This window comes from Aquarana catesbeiana, linkage group LG11 (assembly GCF_042186555.1).
Source record: "Aquarana catesbeiana isolate 2022-GZ linkage group LG11, ASM4218655v1, whole genome shotgun sequence".
Taxonomy (NCBI): Eukaryota; Metazoa; Chordata; class Amphibia; order Anura; family Ranidae; genus Aquarana; species Aquarana catesbeiana.
In genome coordinates, this window is record NC_133334.1 from 282761097 (window position 1) to 282783547 (window position 22451).

The window sequence follows — 22451 nt, forward strand, 5'->3', positions numbered from 1 at the left end:
TATACCTAGAGGTGCCCACACACAGGGCAAGATGTCTTCAGATTGGTCGCATCACCTGCTGGGTGTTCTGGCCCTTTGCCTATTCTGCAATCCTCTGTTTCTGCTCCCTTTGGGCGGGGGAGGCAACACGGGGGCCCTCCAGCTGTTGTGGAACTACATTTCCCATAAGGCATTGCAAGGCTGGCAGTTACAATTACTCCCAGAGGCATGATGGGACTTGTAGTTCTGCAACAGCTGGAGGGGCCCCCAGGTTGCCCTCCCCTGCCTTAGGGTAAAGCAGTGGTTCTCAACCCCGTCCTCGGGTACAACAGGACATGTTTTTGGGAATTTCTCTTAGATAAAATAGCTGTCCAAAATACCAAGCCATAGACTCTGATTTAAAGCACCTGTGCAAGATGAAGCGAAAACCTGCAAACATGGCCTGTTGGGGGGACTTGAGGACCGAGGTTGAGAGCACTGGGGGTAAAGTTGCCCTCTATTCATTCATAGTGTATCTTCAGTTGACACTGAGGACATCTTGTGGAAAAATAGAGGTACTGCAGTGGACAGCTCCAGATTAAAGAGGAACTCCAGTCGGCTCACATAAATTATAATAAAAACATCTTTGCCATTCTGAAGCTTCCCTCCAACCACTTTGCATATTATATTTTATATATACTGGGATTCTGTACTTGCCAAATATGCTGCAAAATTCTCCCTCCACTGCTGCAGCCATTTTAACTGTGGGCAGCTGAAGCTGCTGCCTGTTCACGTCCTGGATTTACACAGAGGCACAGGTCCAGCTCTGCAGCTCTCATTGGCCCTCTTATGACTCATCCCACCTCCCTTCCTGGTAAACTCTCTCACGACAGTGAGAGAGAGAGAGCGCTGTGAATGATGTCATAAGCCTAGGCCAGGGGATTCAAACTGGCCGCCCTCCCAGCTGTTGCAGAACTACAAGTCCCATCATGCCTTGTCAGCCTTGCAATGCCTCATGGGATTTGTAGTTCCCGCAACAGCTGGAGGGGCCGCCAGTTTGACGCCTGTGGCCTAGGCTAATGACCAGACAAGAAACAGGAAGTGGGTTGTATAAGGGATTTACTGGCAGAAAAAAAAATCTGGCACAGCCGTGCATGGCAGCCAATCAGCTTCTAACTTCAGCTTGTGGAATGAAGCTTTGACAATAAGAGCTGGAAGCTGATTGGCTTCTGTGCAGAGCTGCACCAGATTTTGCACTCTCAAATCTTAGTAGAATCAACCCCCATCAGTGTCTGTGAGTATATTATTTGTTTTTATTTACTAGTAAAGTGTATAGGAAGGTAATGCGCTAGGCTGGGGCGCCCTCTGTCTGTCGTTTTATAGTACTGCATGTGAAGGGGACACCCGCAGTCCTAGGAGGGTGCCAAGGCATCACCGCGCCGAGCCGTACCGTAGGCCACACCACATTCCACCCCCCCGGGGGGTGGTTTTTACTTCAGTCCTGGTACCGGTCTCCCACAATGCACTGCTCACTGGACCGATCGCCAGCCCTGAGCTCCGATGGGATTTGCATTTTAGGGGTGTTGTTTTTATAGTACCAAGACCGACGTTCCCGATTGGACAAGTTACTATCAGACCTCAGATGGAGCAGATCATCAGTCTGCGGGTTTACATTGATTGTACAGAGTTCCCTTCATCCAGTATACATACACCAAATTACCCAAAAGTATTGGGACGCCTGCCTTTACACACACATGACCTTTAATGGCATCCCAGTCTTAGTCCGTAGGGTTCAATATTGAGTTGGCTCCGCCCTTTGCAGCTATAACAGCTTTAACTCTTCTGGGAAGGCCGCCCCACAAGGTTTAGGAGGGTGTCTATGGGAATGTTTGACCGTTCTTCTAGAAGAGCATTTGTGAGATCAGGCACTGATGTTGGATGAGAAGGTCTGGCTCGCAGTCTCCGCTCTAATTCACCCCAAAGGTGTTCTATTAGGTTGAGGTCAGGACTCTGTGCAGGCCAGTCAAGTTCCTCCACCCCAAACTCGCTCATCCATGTCTTTATGGACCTTGTGTATAGTGTATTTCCAGAGCAGAAACATTGAATTTTCTTCCCGTATCAGCAGTTTTGGGTCACGCCGGTTATTATTCTGGGTTTTAATCCGTGTTAAATAATAGGGTAATTGCTTTGTGGTTTTGGGTCCCCAGTGCATTGAATCCGATCGTTCTATTTCCAAGAAATCCCACTTCAGCATAATACAACCTGCAGGATGTTCACTGACACAGAGGATGGGGGTCCTAGAGTACTAATAAAAAATAAAATGAAAATAAAACACTAATAAAATAATAATAATAATAATAATAATAATAATAATAATAATACTCACCGCAGGCTACTCACAGATAGAAGATGGAGGTCTTAAAGTACTAATATCCAACCCAGATATGTACATAATAAATACCCAAGGAAAGAACTCTGGGAAAAGAAGGTACTCTTTAAACATCCATAGAATGTTACTATTAACTAAACTTTATTTATTTAAAAAGTAAAAAAGCAGCAATAATAGTAATTGCATATAAATATCCACCATAAATGATGTTAGAGGTTTATATGCAATTACTATTATTTCTCTTTTTTTTACTGTTTTACTTTTTGAATAAATAAAGTTTTGTGAAAACTAACACTAAATGGATTTTTAAAGAGTACCTTCTTTTCCCAGAGCTCTTTCCTTGGGTATTTATTAATGTATGTTTATTGTTGGGTACATTGATCCACATCAAGAAATTATGGTGAGGCAGTGAACTGATAATTTACTATTAATGGTCTGTTACCTTAAAGAGTAACTCCACTTTTGTTAAGGATAAGCCCCTCCCCCTCTGGGTGATCTCTGTACATTGCAGAGAATAAACCCCTCCCCCCTCTGGGTGATCTCTGTACATTGCAGGGAATAAACCCCTCCCCCCTCTGGGTGATCTCTGTACATTGCAGAGAATAAACCCCTCCCCCTCTGGGTGATCTCCGTACATTGCAGGGAATAAACCCCTCCCCCCTCTGGGTGATCTCTGTACATTGCAGGGAATAAACCCCTCCCCCCTCTGGGTGATCTCTGTACATTGTAGGGAATAAACCCCTCCCCCTCTGGGTGATCTCTGTACATTGCGGGGAATAAACCCCTCCCCCCTCTGGGTGATCTCTGTACATTGCGGGGAATAAACCCCTCCCCCCTCTGGGTGATCTCTGTACATTGTAGGGAATAAACCCCTCCCCCTCTGGGTGATCTCTGTACATTGCGAGGAATAAACCCCTCCCCCCTCTGGGTGATCTCCGTACATTGCGGGGAATAAACCCCTCCCCCCTCTGGGTGATCTCTGTACATTGCAGGGAATAAACCCCTCCCCCCTCTGGGTGATCTCTGTACATTGCGGGGAATAAACCCCTCCCCCCTCTGGGTGATCTCCGTACATTGCGGGGAATAAACCCCTCCCCCCTCTGGGTGATCTCTGTACATTGCAGGGAATAAACCCCTCCCCCCTCTGGGTGATCTCTGTACATTGCGGGGAATAAACCCCTCCCCCCTCTGGGTGATCTCTGTACATTGCAGGGAATAAACCCCTCCCCCCTCTGGGTGATCTCTGTACATTACAGGGAATAAACCCCTCCCCCCTCTGCGTGTTCTCTGTACATTGCGGGGAATAAACCCCTCCCCCCTCAGGGTGATCTCTGTACATTGCGGGGAATAAACCCCTCCCCCCTCTGGGTGATCTCTGTACATTGCAGGGAATAAACCCCTCCCCCCTCTGGGTGATCTCTGTACATTGCAGGGAATAAACCCCTCCCCCCTCTGGGTGATCTCTGTACATTTCAGGGAATGTAACAACTTTGTTGCAGATTCCTCCCTTTTGTTACTCTGAAGAAAAAGCAGTTTGTTTCTCTGTGTCCATGTGCAGAGTGACTGTGAATGAGAGTGACTTTATGATTATCAATCAGCTGCTGCACCTGCAGGGCTCTAATGAGGAAAGTGGCAGGGTCTGCATCCCTTTAGAAGGGATTTCCCTTTGGGAGTACCTCCCCAAAATATGACATTTCTGTTGCAGGGGATGCCCAATATCTGACTTGTATCTCAGTGCAGACTTCTGGGAATATCAGTCAGCCAATCACACAAGCAGGAAATGACATATCTGGGGGGGGCGAGGTTCTTCATACCATCTGTGTACAGAGCGCCTCCAAGTGGCCACATGGGATTTTACAGAAAATGACAGCGGCTGCAGATTTAAAATGAAATCACATTTTTAATAACATTCAATTACAATCTGACTTGTGTAGCGATTGTATATAATAGATTATTATTTTTTATTTTTTTACCCCCCATGAAAGTGGAGTTACCCTTTAATGGTAACAGTGTATTTGTCTTACACGCCTGCAACAGCGTCTGTCATTACGCCCAAATCTCCGGCACTCTGATGGCCACAACTCCAAAAGCCGCGTCGAGTTTCCCCGACTCCCTCCCATCCCCCACACCTTCTATACAGCTTGTCATTATAATGGGCTGCCTCACTGGCCATCCCCAATTTGCAAGACGCCCCGCTGTACTGGGGACACAGCCTGGGTCCGGGGTCCAAGGAAAAAATATTCATTTAATATTAATTAAATTAAAATGATCAAATTAATATTAATTTAAAGTAGAAGTACAGGCAAAACTTTTTTTTTTTTTTTTTTTTGGACTGGATTAGACCCCGTCAGGTTGTTATTGCTGTCGGTGTCCCCGTCCCGTCCTGTTTATTGATAATATTGAAAATAAAAATAAAAATCTTAAGGTTAGGGGTTGACACCAGAACAGTAATAGAGGGAAATCTACCAATGGGGAGACGAGTTCTGGGATTTCTCATTTTGGGGGGATTTTCTCTCACTTCCTGTTTTAGCTCTGAGACAGGAAGTGAAGGGAGAAAAGACTCCCATTGGGGTTCACCTAGGCGATGGGACATCAGTGGGTCTTCTTGCGGGATCCTGGGCAAGTTGAGGGTCCCAAATCACAGAAGAACACAGAATTAGCCGACGTTCACACTGAGGTGGGTTAGAATTTCAACTGATTTCAATCGATTTCAACCCGGCAATGCAGTCCGACTTTGGGGGGTGATTGGTCAGATATCTGGGCGGGTTCCTGCACAGATGTCTATTCAAATGCCCCCCCCCCCCCCCCGAAGTCGCCAAAAGTAGTACAGGAACTACTTTTGGGAATCGGTGCGACGCCACAAGCCAAATTGGCCCAATGTGAACGTGGACTTAAGGTGAACATTTGTAATTAATTTTCTTTTTTTGCCACCAGGGGGTGGGGGTAGGGGGGCAGCCACATATGTGGATCTTACATTTTAGAATATGGTCCACTTTAACCAGAGAAGACTATCTATGGTATAAAGAGAAAGTTCATTGCTACTCCCCATACACCACATATAGCAGAGCTCCCAGATGCTCGATCCAGAGGCAATGGCTGAGTAGAGTAATGTGGAAAAAATGATCCTCACTCCGGCTGTTTCTCTTAAAATTTCTTCATTTTATTGAATAGCCACAGTAAACAAATGCAGTCACTTGACGCGTTTCAGCCTATAAGGCCTTAGTCATAACATATCTGTATCTATGCCCACCAAGCCGTTATCCCATCTAACATTCCTTTCCTTCCACAGATGGTGCAATGCCTGGGTTTTGTCATCTACCGAGCGCTGGACTGGGGGCTGGATGAGAGCGAGGAGCGAGAGCTTAGCCCCCAACTGGAGCAACTCATTGACCTCATGGCTGCCAGCGAAACCGAAGGCTCCATGGCAGATGAGGGCTATGAGGGCACCGAGGATGAGGATGAAGAAGGTCCTCCTCGGGTGGTGCGCAGCTATTCGGCAGTCCAGCGCTTCTGCGCCTCCCACCTTCCAGAGCCCAAGGAGGCGCCAATCCACTACCAGGCGGTTTGCAGGGCTCTCTTCGCAGAAACCATGGAGCTTCAAGCTTTCCTTCATAAAATACGGGAGGCCAAAGAGGTAAAGGAATGGAGAGGAAACGGATGACTCCCCAGATAGACCATGATAGCCCATGATAGACCATGATAGCCCATGATAGACCATGATAGCCCATGATAACACTGGATAACACTGGATAACCCCAAATAACATCAGATAGCACAGAATAACCCCAAATAAAGATAACAAGGTATACTTTTACTATTTTTGAAATCTGTTCTGGGTGGGATACCATCTATGGGTATTATTTATGTTCTCATAGGCATCATCCCAAAATGGAGATAGACAAATAATAAAACCACAAAAATGGGACTTTAAATATGCTGTTGAGAACTCAGACTATTTGTGTAAAAAAAATACATAAATCTTTATTAAATTACATATTAAAAAGACATATAAGCATCACAAGGGATAATTCCAGATAACACCTGATAGTCTCAAATAACCCCGGGCTCTTTACTTTTTGTAGTCACAAAGCTAATGCAGATATTGCTCTTCTAGATACTGATAAAGATGCGGGTGGAGGAAGCTGAGCCTGATGGACTTGAGAACCTGCAGAAAACGGACTGGGTAAGGAGGAGTGATGGATGTTCATGGCTGGAACGTGGTGAGATGTGATGGAGAATGTCTCTGGAACATAGAGAGATGTGGTGGAGAATGCCTCTGGAACATGGTGAGATGTGATGGAGAATGTCTGTGGAACGTGGTGAGATGTGATGGAGAATGCCTCTGGAACATGGTGAGATGTGATGGAGAATGTCTCTGGAACATGGTGAGATGTGATGGAGAATGTCTCTGGAACATGGTGAGATGTGATGGAGAATGTCTCTGGAATATGGGGAGATGTGATGGAGAATGTCTCTGGAACATAGAGAGATGTGGTGGAGAATGCCTCTGGAACATGGTGAGATGTGATGGAGAATGTCTCTGGAATATGGGGAGATGTGATGGAGAATGTCTGTGGAACGTGGTGAGATGTGATGGAGAATGTCTCTGGAACATGGGGAGATGTGATGGAGAATGTCTCTGGAACGTGGTGAGATGTGATGGAGAATGTCTCTGGAACATGGTGAGATGTGATGGAGAATGTCTCTGGAACATGGTGAGATGTGATGGAGAATGTCTCTGGAATATGGGGAGATGTGATGGAGAATGTCTCTGGAACATGGTGAGATGTGATGGAGAATGTCTCTGGAGCATGGTGAGATGTGATGGAGAATGTCTCTGGAATATGGGGAGATGTGATGGAGAATGTCTGTGGAACGTGGTGAGATGTGATGGAGAATGTCTCTGGAACATGGGGAGATGTGATGGAGAATGTCTCTGGAATATGGGGAGATGTGATGGAGAATGTCTGTGGAACGTGGTGAGATGTGATGGAGAATGTCCCTGGAATGTGGTGAGATGTGATGGAGAATGTCTCTGGAACGTGGTGAGATGTGATGGAGAATGTCTCTGGAACATGGGGAGATGTGATGGAGAATGTCTCTGAAATGTGGTGAGATGTGATGGAGAATGTCTCTGGAACGTGGTGAGATGTGATGGAGAATGTCTCTGGAACATGGGGAGATGTGGTGGAGCTCTTGGCATTGATTGGCCCTGATTTAGAAAGATGGTACCCTACAGGACCTCATCACTTCCCCTCCACCACTTCTCTGTATTGTTAAAGGATAAGAGATCCATCCAACACTTATCCTTCTGCCCACCTCCCTCCCCATCAGATGCTAACTTACCTTGCAATTGTACCTGCAGCCTCGAGTGCTGACTTACAACTTGATGTTGGATCTGCAGTCCAGCAACAGGATGCCAACAAACAATGGCCATATCTGGACAGCAGCCTCCTCGCCTCCCGCAGGCAGGGGTGGCCACCGGCAGCAATCGGGGGGTTCTTGCTGTAATCGCTGCGTGTCTCCGATGTGTACAAATCAATGGCAGGCAGTCACCTAGGAAAAGAGCCTCTGACCAACCCTGGAGGGTTATCTCTCTCTCCACATTCATACAGACCAAACTTTCCAACCAATGGGACGGTCTCTAAAGATGGACACACATTATACAATTTTCTTCAGATTTACCAAAACCATATAATAGGAGGTCAAACCTAAAAACTCTTTAAATTTGTATTGCAATCAGGCCGGCCCTTCTACTACATAGTTGAAGGTAAATCTAAAGGAAATCAAACACCAAAAGTTGTAAAGTGTGTATCCAGCTTTAGCCCCCCGTTTAAGTTGGAGCGACTAGTCATGCGATTTGACAGGTCGCATCCCATTGCCGGCAATCGCACCGTTCAAATCAGTGCGATGATGACTTTGCGTTGCCACATCAGTTTAGTTCCTGTACTACTTTTGGTGATTTTGGGTGCGACTTGAATAGACATTTGTGTATGAAGCCTTCAAAGTCGCACTGGCACGCGGCTTTGAAATCCTGCGATTTCAGATGAAGTTGCACGATTTCAAAGCTGCAGTCAATGTGAACGGGGGGCCTCAAAGTCATTTCAGACAGGCGGTCAGCTTACTGCTGGCTGAAAAGTGATCCATGGTGGATTGCTTTTCAAAGTGCGGTACAGCTGCAACTGATAGGCGTCTCCTGATGACTTTTTTGGGTTTTTTTTAACTTTTTTTAAAATTGCTGAATGTCATTTTTACATAGCAGGACCGCACTGCAACTGCAAGCCAAGTGTTGAGCTGGTTGTGGTGAAGTCCTATTGATCTCAATGAGTGACAGGTGGTGCTACCTATCACACCCCACCCCAAGATAAAAACCTACAAAGCATTGTGGTCAATGACATGTACACAAAAACGCAGGTCCCCATTGAAATGAAGTGGTGCTTTTTGGGAGCTAGCGAGTCGCTTTTTTTTTTTTATGGTCTTGTGACAACGTGAACTTGAAAAGAACCCAAAAAGACATTTTTTTGCTGCACTTTTTAAGGTGCTTTGGAAGCGATGCCCATTCATTGCAATGAGCAGGGGCTTTTTACAGCGCTCCCAAACCGCCCCAAAGATGCTGCTTGCAGGACTTTTTCTACCGCCCCACAAGTGCACCGCCCCGGTGTGAAAGCCCTCATTCAAATGAATGGGAGGCAGTTTTCAGGCGTTTTAGTGCTGGAAATGGCCTCTGCTAAGTGCCTGAAAACCGCCTTCCATTCATTCAAGTGTGACTTTTCACACCGGGGTGGTGCACTTGCGGGACATTCCGAAAAGTCCTGCAAGTAGCATCTTTGGGGTGGGAGCGGTGTATTTAGCCCTCCCAAAACACCCTGCCCGTTGGAATGAGTGGGCAGCCCTTTCTTTTTTTGCACTTTGAAAGCGCCGCAAAACGGGAGTATTTAACCCCTTTTTTGGGGTTAAAAGTGCCTTGCATTTAGCGTTAGCGGCCGAAAAGTGACGCAAAAGCGCAGCTAAGACGAGCGGCACTTTAGTGCTAACACCCAGCGCATTCCGTGTTAAAGGGGTTTTACAGAAACTGGGGCAAACTACAGCCCTGCCAGAGGCGCTCCCATTGGCTCCCAATACTAAACTTTCTGCAGCAACAGCACACCTGTGTGTAATCGTCTGCCCCGCCCCCAGTCCTAGTTTTCCTGGCCAGCTTGGCTTGCATATAAAAGATGTGGATAACAATTAAGAAGTGATAAAGTAGTAATTGATGCTCCGACTCCTCTCATCACAGTTATTAGGATGTGATAATTATGATGCAATGATTTTATGATAGCAGTCCTTTGATCCCGCCCAAAGGTCACTCCACGCTGGCCCTGCACAGGTGTTCTAGCTCTCAGGTAGCAGACAGGTATATGAGTCTCAGTGTGTGAGATATATGACAGCCTCATATCTAAGTATGAAGTGAGCGCCTGCTGGAGGTGTACCCATCACTGAGCAGATGCTGCAGGTGTACCCATCACTGAGCACATGTCGGAGGTGTACCCATCACTGAGGTGTACCCATCGCTGAGCACATGTCGGAGGTGTACCCATCACTGAGGTGTACCCATCACTGAGCACATGTCGGAGGTGTACCCATCGCTGAGCACATGCCGGAGGTGTACCCATCGCTGAGTGCGGTCTGTCCTGAGCACACCACCATGTCCCGCCATCTCGCTGTCCCACATCTGGCGTGTCTCGGTCTCTGTTTTGCTGTCTGTTCTGTGCTCTGCGTCACGCAGTATTTTTTATGTATGACGCACGTCTGCGTCTGCGGGACCATGTACTCGGTGCTGTGCGCCTCACATGTGGTGTCCTGTGCCCTGCAGGCTCGTTTGTGGGTGCAGCTGATGAGAGATCTGCGACATGGGGTGCAGCTGAAGAAGGTGCGGGACAAGACCTTCAACTCTCTGCCCACCGAATACCAACTTACTCCGTTTGAGATGCTGATGCAAGACATCCGGGCACGCAACTACAAGCTACGCAAGGTCATGGTGAGTCAAGGGGGGGGGGTGCCCGTTCTCTGAGGGTTTGTACCCGGAAATGTCCATCGCATTATCCAAACTGACAGATTAATCGAACATTCCTCTGTGCATGTTTACAGGAAACTGCAACTGAGAGCAATGAGGGAAATGACTGCGAGATCCGCATTGGTGGCCCTGCATTGCTCTCAGGACAGGTTCTCTTCAGAGTCCATCTATCACATGTGAGGTCAGTGATTGGAGGAAGCCTCATACACACACATGTCTGATATGTACATTATATGTTAAGGCTCCATTCACACTTGTGTGACTTGTCATGTGACTTTGGACACATAGAGAGAGATTTACTATCACTGGAGAGTGCAAAATCAGGTGCAGCTGTGCATAGTAACCAATCAGCGTCCAGGTTTTATTATCAAAGCTTAATTAAAGAAGCTGAGGTTAGAAGCTGATTGGTTTCTATGCAGAGCTGCACCAGATCCTGCGTGCCCCAGGTTTAGTAAGGACCAGTTCACGCCATAGAAACGCAGTCTGTACATTGCAGGGATTGTAACAAACTTTGTAGCAGATTCCTTCCTTTTGTTACTCTGAAGAAATAGCTGTGTGTTTCTCTGTGTCCATGTGAATGGGAATTACTTTGTCATTCTTAATCAGCTGCTGCATCTGCATGGCTCTAATGAGAAAAGTGGCAGGGTCTGCATTCCTTTAGATTTCCCTTTTGGGACTATCTCGCTAAAAGTGACAATTGTGTTGCAGGAGATGCCCAAAATCTGACTTTTATCTTAGTGCAGACTTTCGGGGAAATCAGTGAGCCAATCACACAAGCAGGAAATTACATTTCGGGGGGGGTTCTGTATACCATCTGTGTACAGAGCGCCTCCAGGTGGCCACATTACAGAAAATGACAGCAGCTGCAGATTGAAAAGGGAATTTCTAGTAACATCCAATTACAATATGAGTTGTTCGCAATTGTATATGTTAGATTTTTTTTTTTTTTCCCACGAACATGGAGTTACTCTTTTAAGGCTGCTGTAGAACTGAACACCTCTGTGAAAGTGCCCTTAGTGGGGGGCTTTTGGTTGCACCCACATTTGGTAGTGAGGACCCTGGACACATAAATGACACATAAATGTTGATGTCGCTGGTCTTGGACCCCTTTCACACTGAGGCAGTTTTCAGGCTTTTTTGCACTAGAAATATCGCCTGAAAACCGCCTCCCATGCCGTCCGAATGTGTAAACCTGAGTGCTCTCACACCGGGGCGGGGCGTTAGAAAAAGTCCTGCAATGGCATCTTTGGGGCAGTCTAGGAGCGATGTATACATCGTTCCGAAAACACCCCTGCCCATTGCAAGGAATGTGTTTTTAACCCCTTCTTTGGGCTTAAAAGCGCCGCTTAAACAGCACTAAAGCACCGCTAAATCGAGCGACGCTTTAACGCTAACACACGGGCGGACCAAGTGTGAAAGGGGTCTTATTGTCACGGATTCAATAAGTAATGATGTATTCTGTTCCTTGACAGGTAGGGGGAGACATCCCTCCAACGGTCAAGAAAGACGCACATGAGCTAATCCTGGACTTCATCAGGTCTCGTCCTCCTCTGAAGCCAGTAAGGTCTTCTCTTGTTCTCTCGCCAAATGCGTCTCGCGCTAAATGAGAATTGTAGATGTCATCGGCGCCTTCTCATCTCTGTAGGTGTCCAGTAGGAATCTGCCGCCATTGCCGCTCCAACAGAGGAGTCTCCATGAGAAGATTTTGGAGGAGATTAAACAAGAGCCGAAGTTGCGACCTGTGGAGACCCGGCAAAGGGGACAAAAAGGTAAAGTGGTCTAAGAGGGCGTGTCTCCTCTGTGCCGGTCAGTATGTCAAGAAAAAGTTTACCGCTCCAGGTGGTGGCCTTGTGGTTCCCCCTCCTTGAAGTGAAGGCTGTGGGTGCCGCCTCTGTACACATAACTGTGACAAGGAAATGTCTGGACAATCGATTCCATACATGACAAGAGAGGTACAAGAGCAACTGACGCGTTTCACACTCTCTGGTGCTTAGTCATCGCTGATAGATATGTCAACCCACAACCCAAACCTATGGCATGCTGAATCGCTCTACGAGGGGATCTCTATTCCAAAACAATATTTTTAGGTTTTCAATATAATGGGAAGTGTGGGGGGGGGGGGGGCTTCGGTAATGGGGGGGGGGCTCGGTAAATAAGTGGATCTCGCTTTCTTTAGTGCAAGGTTCCCTTTAAAGCTAAACTCCATGTACTGCTTAAAGTCCAACTGTGGGCTGCTGTTCCAAGTAGCCATGTAGCGGGTCTCCCTCCACACGGTATAGTTTGGCTGGGGGGGAGGAATAAGTACAGACATTTGCCTTTTTCCTGGCTCCTGCTTGACTTTGCTGCCCAGCCGGTCACAGCTTTTGTGACGTCATCACGTACAGTGCAAGATCAACAGTCCTGCATTGTACGGGAAGATGGCGAGGACCCGCCCACAGCTTGGAGCATTGCACAGTGTAGGAGAGCACTGGCTACTGGGGGAGTGAGGGATCCGGTATTAGTACTTATTCCTTCCCCTCCCCCTACACGCATTTAACCCATGCACTGCTGGGCTGGGACCTTCTGCATGGGTAAGGATTCAGCAAATCCTAAAACATGTAGTAAAAGTCTAAATTCTTGAATATATATGGATGTCAGGTTCCTGTGATCTCCTGCTCCAGCCAGCAGAGTAGCATTACCTGTACTGCAGCAATCGGAAAGCTAGAGGGAGGGCAGCACTAGCAACCAATCAGATGTGGTGTAGGGATGATTATAGGTGTGTGGTTATCATTCATTGTCCAATTAACAGTTTGGGAGGGATGGGGGTCTTGTGCGGCTATAGTGGAGATTGATGATCTGGCTGCTCTGTCTGGCAGGGGTGCCCAGATCACAGAACTGACCAAAGGGGATTACAAAATTCAATTCTTTGCAGTTCCCACAAAGATATTGCATATGTATATTCATATATGTTCTGCCTGCCTGGAATTCCATTGTAGAGAAGTTGGTCCACCATAAAGTGTTCTGGTCGAAAGATCTCTTTTGTTTTAAAGTGACCTGAAATGTTTCTAAAGTAACCTCCATGCTGAAATGTGGGTATCCTGTGGGGTGTGGTGCCTACAGGTACCATTGTTAGTCTTCATATTAATCTCTGTGTGACTGTGGAGCCCTGTTTGGTGCCCCCTGTGCCCACGGGCCTTTGGCTGGTGCCCCAAGTCGAGATCGGCTCCCAACTCCCCCCCCCGTCGTTGTCAAATACCAGTAGATACTGGCAGATCAGCCATTTGAAGGCTGAATTACAGGGAACCGGTCTTATGGCCAGGTGGGGCAAATGAATCTAGACTCTGGCAGTAGTCAGGGCCCCATGTGCAGCCTTGGACTGAGATCCATGGGGGTTCCATAGGCACACAGGGCTTCATTTTAAAACTAACGCAGGTACATGTGTTTGCTGTTTTCTTACTGCTTTTTCTTTTAGAAACATTTTAGATCAGGTTCATTTTAAGATCCTTGGCCTGCACACCTCCACTTTTATTGGTGGGTCACACCATCCCTGTTGGTTTAATGACTTCTATTATATTGTAGAAAATGCATCAAAAATTGTTTGACATCCTAAAAATCTTCATGGTGGAAGGGAAGGAGGACAGAAACCTATGATGTGGTGGGGGTCTAGAGTCCATCAGAAGTCATGATTGGTTGGAATGGGGGAATAGAGTCCATCAAAAGTCATGATGGGATGTTGTGGGGGTCTAGAGTCCGTCAGAAGTCATGATTGGTTGGGATGGGGTGGGGGTCTAGAGTCCATCAGAAGTCATGATTGGTTGGGATGGGGGAATAGAGTCCATCAGAAGTCATGATTGGTTGGGATGGGGGAATAGAGTCCATCAGAAGTCATGATTGGTTGGGATGGGGGAATAGAGTCCATTAGAAGTCATGATTGGTTGGGATGGGGGAATAGAGTCCATTAGAAGTCATGATTGGTTGGGATGGGGGAATAGAGTCCATTAGAAGTCCGCAATTGAAAGCAAACTGCACTGTTATCTGAACCATCAATTTTTGGTTTGACTTGCTCTTTGGAAAAGCCACATATACTCCTGACTGGTCATTTAGTGCATCTTATGCAAAATGTCAAACGTATGTGGACACCCTTACAGTTTGAGAACAGTCCTTCTGAACATGGCTGTTAGTGCTACAGAACATTGAGACATTTTGAACAATTCCTTGCTTCCAACCTTGTAACAGTTTGAAGACCTTTTTTGATTCCACCATGATTGTGCCCCCCCATGTAGAAAGACAGCTCCATAAATACATAGTTTGACCAGTTTGGTGGAGGAACTCGAGTGTCCTGCACAGAGCCCTGACTTCAACCCTACTGAACACCTTTGGAATGAACTGGAATGCCAATGGTGAGCCAGGTCTTTTTTTCTGGTGCCCAATGTGTCCAAGGTGTTAGCCAGGTCTTCTCATCAGTACTTGCATAGTTACGTAGTAGGTGAGGTTGCAAAATGTTCCTTCAGCTGATTGGACATAAATTCATAGACATACTTTAAAATTTTGTTGGAATCCTTTCCAGGAGAATAGAGCCAGCTCCATAAAGACATGGTTTGACCTGTTTGACGTGGAGGAACTCTAGTGTCCTGCACAGAGCCCTGACCTCATCCCTACTAAACACCGGATCTCTCTAAAAATGAGCACAAGTTCCCACAGACACACTCCAGTCTTCTGGAAAGTCTTCCTAGAAAAATGGAGGAAATCCAGAGCCCTAACCTCAACCCTACTGAACATCTTTGGAATGAATTTGAATGTTGATTGAGTCAAGTCTTCTCATCAGTACCTGACCTCACAAATCATTCTTTTGGCATAATTGGGTCAAAATCCCACCATCACAGTACAAAATCCAGTGGAAAGCCTTTCCAGTAGAGTGGGGGATGTTGGTAGCAAACAAGGGGGACTCCATATTAATGGCCATTTTTTTTTTTTTTTTTTTTTAGTGGGATATCCAAGGTGTGATTCTTGGTCTTCTAGTTTATAAGGGGTTCCCTGTTCATATTTAAAGCAGAGACCCGTGGCTTATAGTTGCACTTATGAGTGGCATGGTTGGGGCTTGTGTGGATACGCTTCAAACTCAGAAGCCCCAATGCAGTAATGATTTCAGCTGCCTCTCGGATGCTGGGGTTTTTGGTTTTTTTTTTTCGTTTGTATTTTGAATTGTTTTTCATTTACTGAAGGAGCTGCTTCTGAGTTGCATCAAGCGAATTGCTTTGACATTCATGTTGGGTTGTGTGTGGGGAAAATCATCTCAGAAGCAAACAAAGTCCCATGTGGATAAGTTCCTTGTTCTGAGATACCTTCACACAACCCAAAACCATTTCATTGCCACGAAATAATCCCATATTCATGTTGCAGGAAGTTCTGATTATGCTAATTGGGTGCTGCTTTGGGTTCAGGGTCGCCTTTATTCTAACACTCTACCATCATCTTATTAGGCTTTGGGTCTCTCCCATGTATCGTGGATGCTTGTTCCAGTGACAAGAAGTCAACATCCTGCATTAACCTCTCCAATCCAGATCCGGTAGCCCCCCGGCCACGTCCTCGTGTTCTGTTAAAAGCCCCCACGCTGGCTGAGATGGAAGAGATGAATCTGTCTGAGGTGAGCTACAAAAATGATGGTGGTTGCAGGTCAAGGACAGCATGGAAGTGGCCAGATAGGTAAATGCCCTTCCTTCGGGGTTGAGGATTCTGATTCTCTGAAGGCTTATTGCATAGGTGTTCAATCTGTGTCCCTCCACCTGCTACAAAACTACAAGTCCCATCATGCCTCTGCCTTTGGGAGTCATGCTTGTAACTGTCAGCCTTGCAATGCCTCATGGAACTTGTAGTTTTGCAATAACTGGAGGGCCGCAGGCTGAGCACCCATGGCTTATGGGGAAGATATCAAGGAAATCCTGGTTTGTATTGCTGGGAGGAATAGTGCCCCATCATTGGTGTCAGTGGGAGGAATAGTGCCCCGTCATTGGTGTCAGTGGGAGGAATAGTGCCCCGTCATTGGTGTCAGTGGGAGGAATAGTGCCTCATCATTGGTATCAGTGGGAGGAATAGTGCCCCGTCATTGGTGTCAGTGGGAGGAATAGTGCCTCATCATTGGTGTCAGTGAGAGGAATAGTGCCTCATCATTGGTATCAGTGGGAGGAATAGTGCCCCATCATTGGTGTCAGTGGGAGGAATAGTGCCCCATCATTGGTGTCAGTGGGAGGAATAGTGCCCCATCATTGGTGTCAGTGGGAGGAATAGTGTCCCGTCATTGGTGTCAGTGGGAGGAATAGTGTCCCGTCATTGGTGTCAGGGAGAGGAATAGTGTCCCATTGTTGGTATTAGTGGGAGGAATAGTTCCCCATCATTGGTGTCAGTGGGAGGAATAGTGTCCCATCATTGGTGTCAGTGGGAGGAATAGTGTCCCATCCTTGGTGTCAGTGGGAGGAATAGTGTCCCATCATTGGTGTCAGTGGGAGGAATAGTGTCCCATCATTGGTGTCAGTGGGAGGAATAGTGTCCCATCATTGGTGTCAGTGGGAGGAATAGTGTCCCATCCTTGGTGTCAGTGGGAGGAATAGTGTCCCATCCTTGGTGTCAGTGGGGGGAATAGTGTCCCATCATTGGTGTCAGTGGGAGGAATAGTGTCCCATCATTGGTGTCAGTGGGAGGAATAGTGTCCCATCATTGGTGTCAGTGGGAGGAATAGTGTCCCATCCTTGGTGTCAGTGGGAGGAATAGTGTCCCATCCTTGGTGTCAGTGGGAGGAATAGTGTCCCATCCTTGGTGTCAGTGGGAGGAATAGTGTCCCATCCTTGGTGTCAGTGGGAGGAATAGTGTCCCATCCTTGGTGTCAGTGGGAGGAATAGTGTCCCATCCTTGGTGTCAGTGGGAGGAATAGTGTCCCATCCTTGGTGTCAGTGGGAGGAATAGTGTCCCATCCTTGGTGTCAGTGGGAGGAATAGTGTCCCATCCTTGGTGTCAGTGGGAGGAATAGTGCCCCATCCTTGGTGTCAGTGGGAGGAATAGTGCCCCATCCTTGGTGTCAGTGGGAGGAATAGTGCCCCATCCTTGGTGTCAGTGGGAGGAATAGTGCCCCATCCTTGGTGTCAGTGGGAGGAATAGTGCCCCATCCTTGGTGTCAGTGGGAGGAATAGTGCCCCATCATTGGTGTCAGTGGGAGGAATAGTGTCCCATCATTGGTGTCAGTAGGAGGAATAGTGCCCCATCCTTGGTGTCAGTGGGAGGAATAGTGTCCCATCATTAGTGGGAGGAATAGTGTCCCATCATTGGTGTCAGTAGGAGGAATAGTGTCCCATCATTGGTGTCAGTAGGAGGAATAGTGCCCCATCCTTGGTGTCAGTGGGAGGAATAGCATTTGAAGGGCCGGATAAAGACAAGCAAAGGGTTGCAGTTTGGAGACCACTGATATAGAACAAGGATTGAGATGAGGGATTTGCAACAAAATGTATTCCCCCGGCGATGTGAAAGGGCGGAGTATCGCTAATCATGATTTTTTCAGAAGGTGGTTGCAGTGATCCTGAATGTTCTGATGGAAGCAGGCGTCTCAACGCAGCAATCCCCCAATTTTGTCTTCTAGGAGGACGATTCCCCCAACTCTGAGCTGCGGAGGGTGATCAGCGCCCCGTTGCCTCTTAAACGTGACCGCTCGTTCTCGGAGCAGGACCTGGCGCGGCTGCAGTGTGAGATGGGACACAAACCTCCACCGAGGGAGCCTCCGGAGCCGCAGGAACCCGAGACACGAGCGCGATCGGGGAGCATGAACGTCCCGCACGGAGCCAATCGAGGTTTCTGTAAGTGCCCTGAGTTTTCACTCTGCTGATTCCTCTACTGTTTTTTTTTTTAATTATTATTATTATTATTATTTATTTATTTTTTGGCGCTTTAAAACCTAAGATATATCAATGTGTATGGGGGGGAGGGGGGCTTTATTATTTCATTACATCCTCAGGCTCTGCTTCCTGCCTTGTAGTGCTGCACAATGCTTGTGCTTTACTCCTCCTCCTCCTCCCTCCTCCTTGGGGGGATTTACTAAAGGCCAATAGATGGCGCACTCTGCAGGGGCATTTGCTTCAGAGTTTAGTAAATGAGGAGGAGCTTCACTTTGCAAAGAATACCCAATCACATGAAAAGGGGAAAAAAAAACACAACATTTTTGCACTTGATTGGATGAGGGAAGTCAGCAGAGCTTCCCTTCTTTTACTAAGGGGCAGATTGTAAGGGTGACTCCATTGCTTGCAGGGACTGGTGTAGCCCCTGTGTGTGCGCCCCTGGAGGAGGACCCCGGGGGTGATGGGACAGCGCCTGAGTCAACAGCAGTAGAAGCCCTAAGACCGGCCTCTGCCATGTGGGGAAGGCAGCTTGCTAGGGGTGCGCATGCGCGGTGGCACTATGAATCATGGGAGTTGTAGTCCTGAGGAGAGTGATCGGATTCTCACTTTTGTGAGATGCTGTGTATATAAATGTTACTATCTAGTCTAGTGAAGTATAACATTCGACCTGAAGAGAAAATGGCCTAAATAATAATTTATTTATTTTTATTATAAAAGCGCCTTTTTAGTGTTTTTGGACATTTTTGCAGCAATAATTTTGTCAATACAGGTTTATTATTAAAGAGTAAAAGCTTTAACCGTGGCACTTTTTGTTCTGTCGGCAGTGAATTACTCGCGATGTGGCAGTTGTGGGACCCCCTCCCCCAGCCGTAGTACCCTCAGCTCTGTACAGGAGAAGACGGAACCCGACTCCGGCGCCGACAACAAGCACCGCTGGCTGGTAAGAATGTCGCCAATCATGTGTGCCTCCTGTGCGGCTGCTGCTGCCTTCGCTAAATCTGTCGCTCCCTTTTACACTACAGAATGCGCCGAACATCCAGCACTGCCATTCACCAATCCAGCCGGAGTACAGCTCTGATAACGAGTCGCTCGATCTCCCACCTCCTCCATTCATAAAATGCCCTCTATTCTTCTCACTGACTACAAGGCATTCTGTGATTGGATGAGGGGGAGCCTGAACGCCATGATCTCCCCTCCCCCAATCACAGAATACCTTGTATTCAGTAAAACAAATACAAGATGTTTTGTGAATGGAGAAGGCGGAGAGGGAGCGACCTGGTATGAGAGCTGTAAGATTTGGCACCAGATGTTCGATGCCTGCGGTAGTGTACAGGAGTACATGGGAAGTGCGAAGGCAGCACCGGCCACACAGTATTAGTGATCACTTATTCTTACATTGCAAATGTCCCAAAACATTATCATTTTTTTTTTGTTTGTTTTCCTGGCGTTTCAGTTGTGTTTTGTGGCCGGGACGGGGGGCAGCTGCCCTGGGCACTGTGAGGTTGGGGGGGGGATTTGTGTTGGGAGGGGGGAATTTGGAGGTGGCAGGTGATAAGAATTGTTCTAGGAGGGGAGATTAAGGGTGTGTGCTAGGAATGGCAATTTGGGGGGGATTTGTGCTGGGAGGAGGGATGTGGGAGGATGATTTGTGCTAGGAGGGGGGATTTTTGGGGGTGGTGGTTTGTGCTAGAAGAGATGATATGGTAGAAGAGGAGGGAATTTTGTTCTAGGATGGGTGGGTTTTTTTTGGGGGGGGGGGGGGGGGGTTCGGAAGTAGGGAGGATTTGGGGTATTTGTGCAAGGAGTGAAAGTCTGGGGGGAGGATTTGTGCTGGGAGGGGGGATTTTTTAATTTATTTATTTTTTTGTCTTGTGTTGGAGGATTTGGAGGGAGGAGGATTAGAGCTTGCAGGTGGGATCGGGGGGGGGGGCACCGATTTGTGCTGGCAGGGGGGAATTTAGAGGGGGCAGTTTTGTACAGGGAGCAGATTAGTGCTTGGATTTTTTTTTTTTTCTTTCTTTTGGTAAAGGGTCAGTTTTTTACGTGTGTGTTTTTTTTTTTTTTTTTTTTTTTTTTTTTTTGCGAATAGGAAAGTATGACCTTTCATGGAGTGCGACTTTGATGCGACTTTACACTCTGGCAATTAAAGTAGTGCAGGAACCTTTGTTTCCAAAGTGGCATATTGGGGGTTAAATGTTAGGGGTTTAGGTTAAAGGTTAGGGTTAGCGGTAATTGTTAGGTTTAGAACCTAACCCTGATGATTACCGCTAACCTTTGCCCTTAACCCTAACATGCGACTTTGGACACAGAAAGGTTCCTGCACTACTTTGATGCGACTTGAGTGCCAGAGAGTATAAATCTGCATCAAAGCCGCACTCCATGAACAAAACCTTCATTCTTTCCTGTTAATCAAAAAAACTAAACCCGTCAAAAAAGAGTTCAAAAACGTAAAATGGTGCCGGAAAAGCGTTTTCCCAGATGTGAAAATTCTTTACCAAACATTCAGAGAACAGGTTTAGCGGCAATGCGACTGTTTTTATAATCCCTCCCCCGAGCCGCCTGCTGGGGGCACTTTTCATATGTTGCCGGAAAAAGCTTTTCTTTCAGAAAGAAGCAGATTTTTTTTTTTTTTTTTCAGAATAAGAAAACATTTTGCAGAATCTCAGAGCGATCAGAAAACAATCGATCCCTAATAAGTTCTTATTGCCTCCTGCACCATCCAATCATCTTTGCTCGTTGCGATTATCGCGTTGCATTAAAACATGTGAATGTTCTTTTATAGGAGTTCAGCCATCCGGTGGACACTTTGGCGCTCACGGTGGAGGAGGTGATAAACGTTCGGCGGGTTCTGGTGAAGGCCGAGATGGAAAAGTTTCTGCAGAGCAAAGAGCTGTACACCAACCTGAAGAAGGGGAAGGTACCGAGCGCAACTGCGATTATCCAATCAGCCGCAGGAGCCAAAACCAGAAATGTCATCTATTGCAGCTTACACATCAGTAGAGGGGCGGCTGCATTCGTTTTCTTTATTTTTAGGCTTTTCTCCCCCTCTGTTTTCACCTGGTGATCTGATCAGTAACACCTCCTGTGTCTGGATGAAGGAGCACAGGGGGCACCTTTTGGACTGCAGCATTGTCAGCCTGGGGGGGGGGGGGGGGGGGGTGGTGTTAGATGGACTAGCAGATTTAGATATACTAATAAATTGAAGACAAACTCCAGCTCACACTTTATAATCAGTTACAGGAACTGTGTTTTTTTTTTTTTTTTTTTTTTTTTTTTTTTGGGGGGGGGAATAAAGTTTTTGCATAAATAAAAGCTGACCATTGTAAGCGCCCCCTGTCAGTGGTAAACGGTTTGTCTCATTCCTGTAAACTGATACATTCTGCTGGAGAGCTTGTGCTTTTGAAAAACAGACTTGCTGGCTGGATCACCAAATAAAAATGGAAGAAAGAGCCTAAGAAAAAAAACCGAATGCAGCCGTCACATCTAAGAATTGTTAAGCTGCAGTATAATGTGTGCTTTTGGGTTTCATATCACTTTAATAATGTCTATATACAGTACACAAAGACATGCACATTACCACCGTACATATCTGATCAGACTGTAAATATGAATGTGCCGGAAGGAGGAGGCCGCCATTACCGAACTTTCTGAAAATGCTAATTGCCTGGCAGCTGATCCTCAGAATTCTGTCTTATTTATTTTTCCTTTCTATTATTTTTACACTGTCCCTTTAAAAAAAACTGGATTATGTTTATTCCTATTACAAGGAATGTAAACATCCCTAATAGAAAAAAGAATGACAGGACCTCTTTATTGTGAGATCTGGGGGGTCAAAAAGACTTCAGATCTCATATTTACACTAAAATGCAATAAAAAATAAATAAATAAAAAAAGATCCATAGATTTTAACTTGGGTACAACCAACATGTTGGATTTGTAGGATGTGATTATTGACAGTAGATATAGCTGCTAGCAATAATCACTATTCCCCCCCCACCCCCACTGGAAGAACACAGTAGCTTCACGGGAGGGATTCCCCCATCAACACTGAGTTTTTAAAAAAAAATGTATGTATTTTTCTTTTTCCTACAACCTGTGGTTGCAGGAAAGAAAATGGTATCATGTATTCTATGATCTGCCTAAGATACATAAAGAGAAGACTTTAGTGTTTTTTGTCGGCTCAGTAGGAGAGAAC

The 22451-nt window shown here is 46.6% G+C and overlaps 1 protein-coding gene across 1 annotated transcript in view; it reads left to right on the plus strand.

Annotated features, from left to right (window-relative positions):
* The window catches only part of SPIRE2 (spire type actin nucleation factor 2), an 84305-nt gene that overhangs the window by 52549 nt on the left and 9305 nt on the right, over positions 1-22451 (plus strand). Inside the window, exons 5-13 of the mRNA XM_073605964.1 lie at positions 5637-5981; positions 6462-6530; positions 10200-10364; positions 11873-11959; positions 12046-12169; positions 15860-16023; positions 18004-18217; positions 19081-19196; positions 21039-21173. Coding sequence (XP_073462065.1) covers positions 5637-5981; positions 6462-6530; positions 10200-10364; positions 11873-11959; positions 12046-12169; positions 15860-16023; positions 18004-18217; positions 19081-19196; positions 21039-21173 — 1419 coding nt within the window. The remainder of the gene's footprint in view (positions 1-5636; positions 5982-6461; positions 6531-10199; positions 10365-11872; positions 11960-12045; positions 12170-15859; positions 16024-18003; positions 18218-19080; positions 19197-21038; positions 21174-22451) is intronic.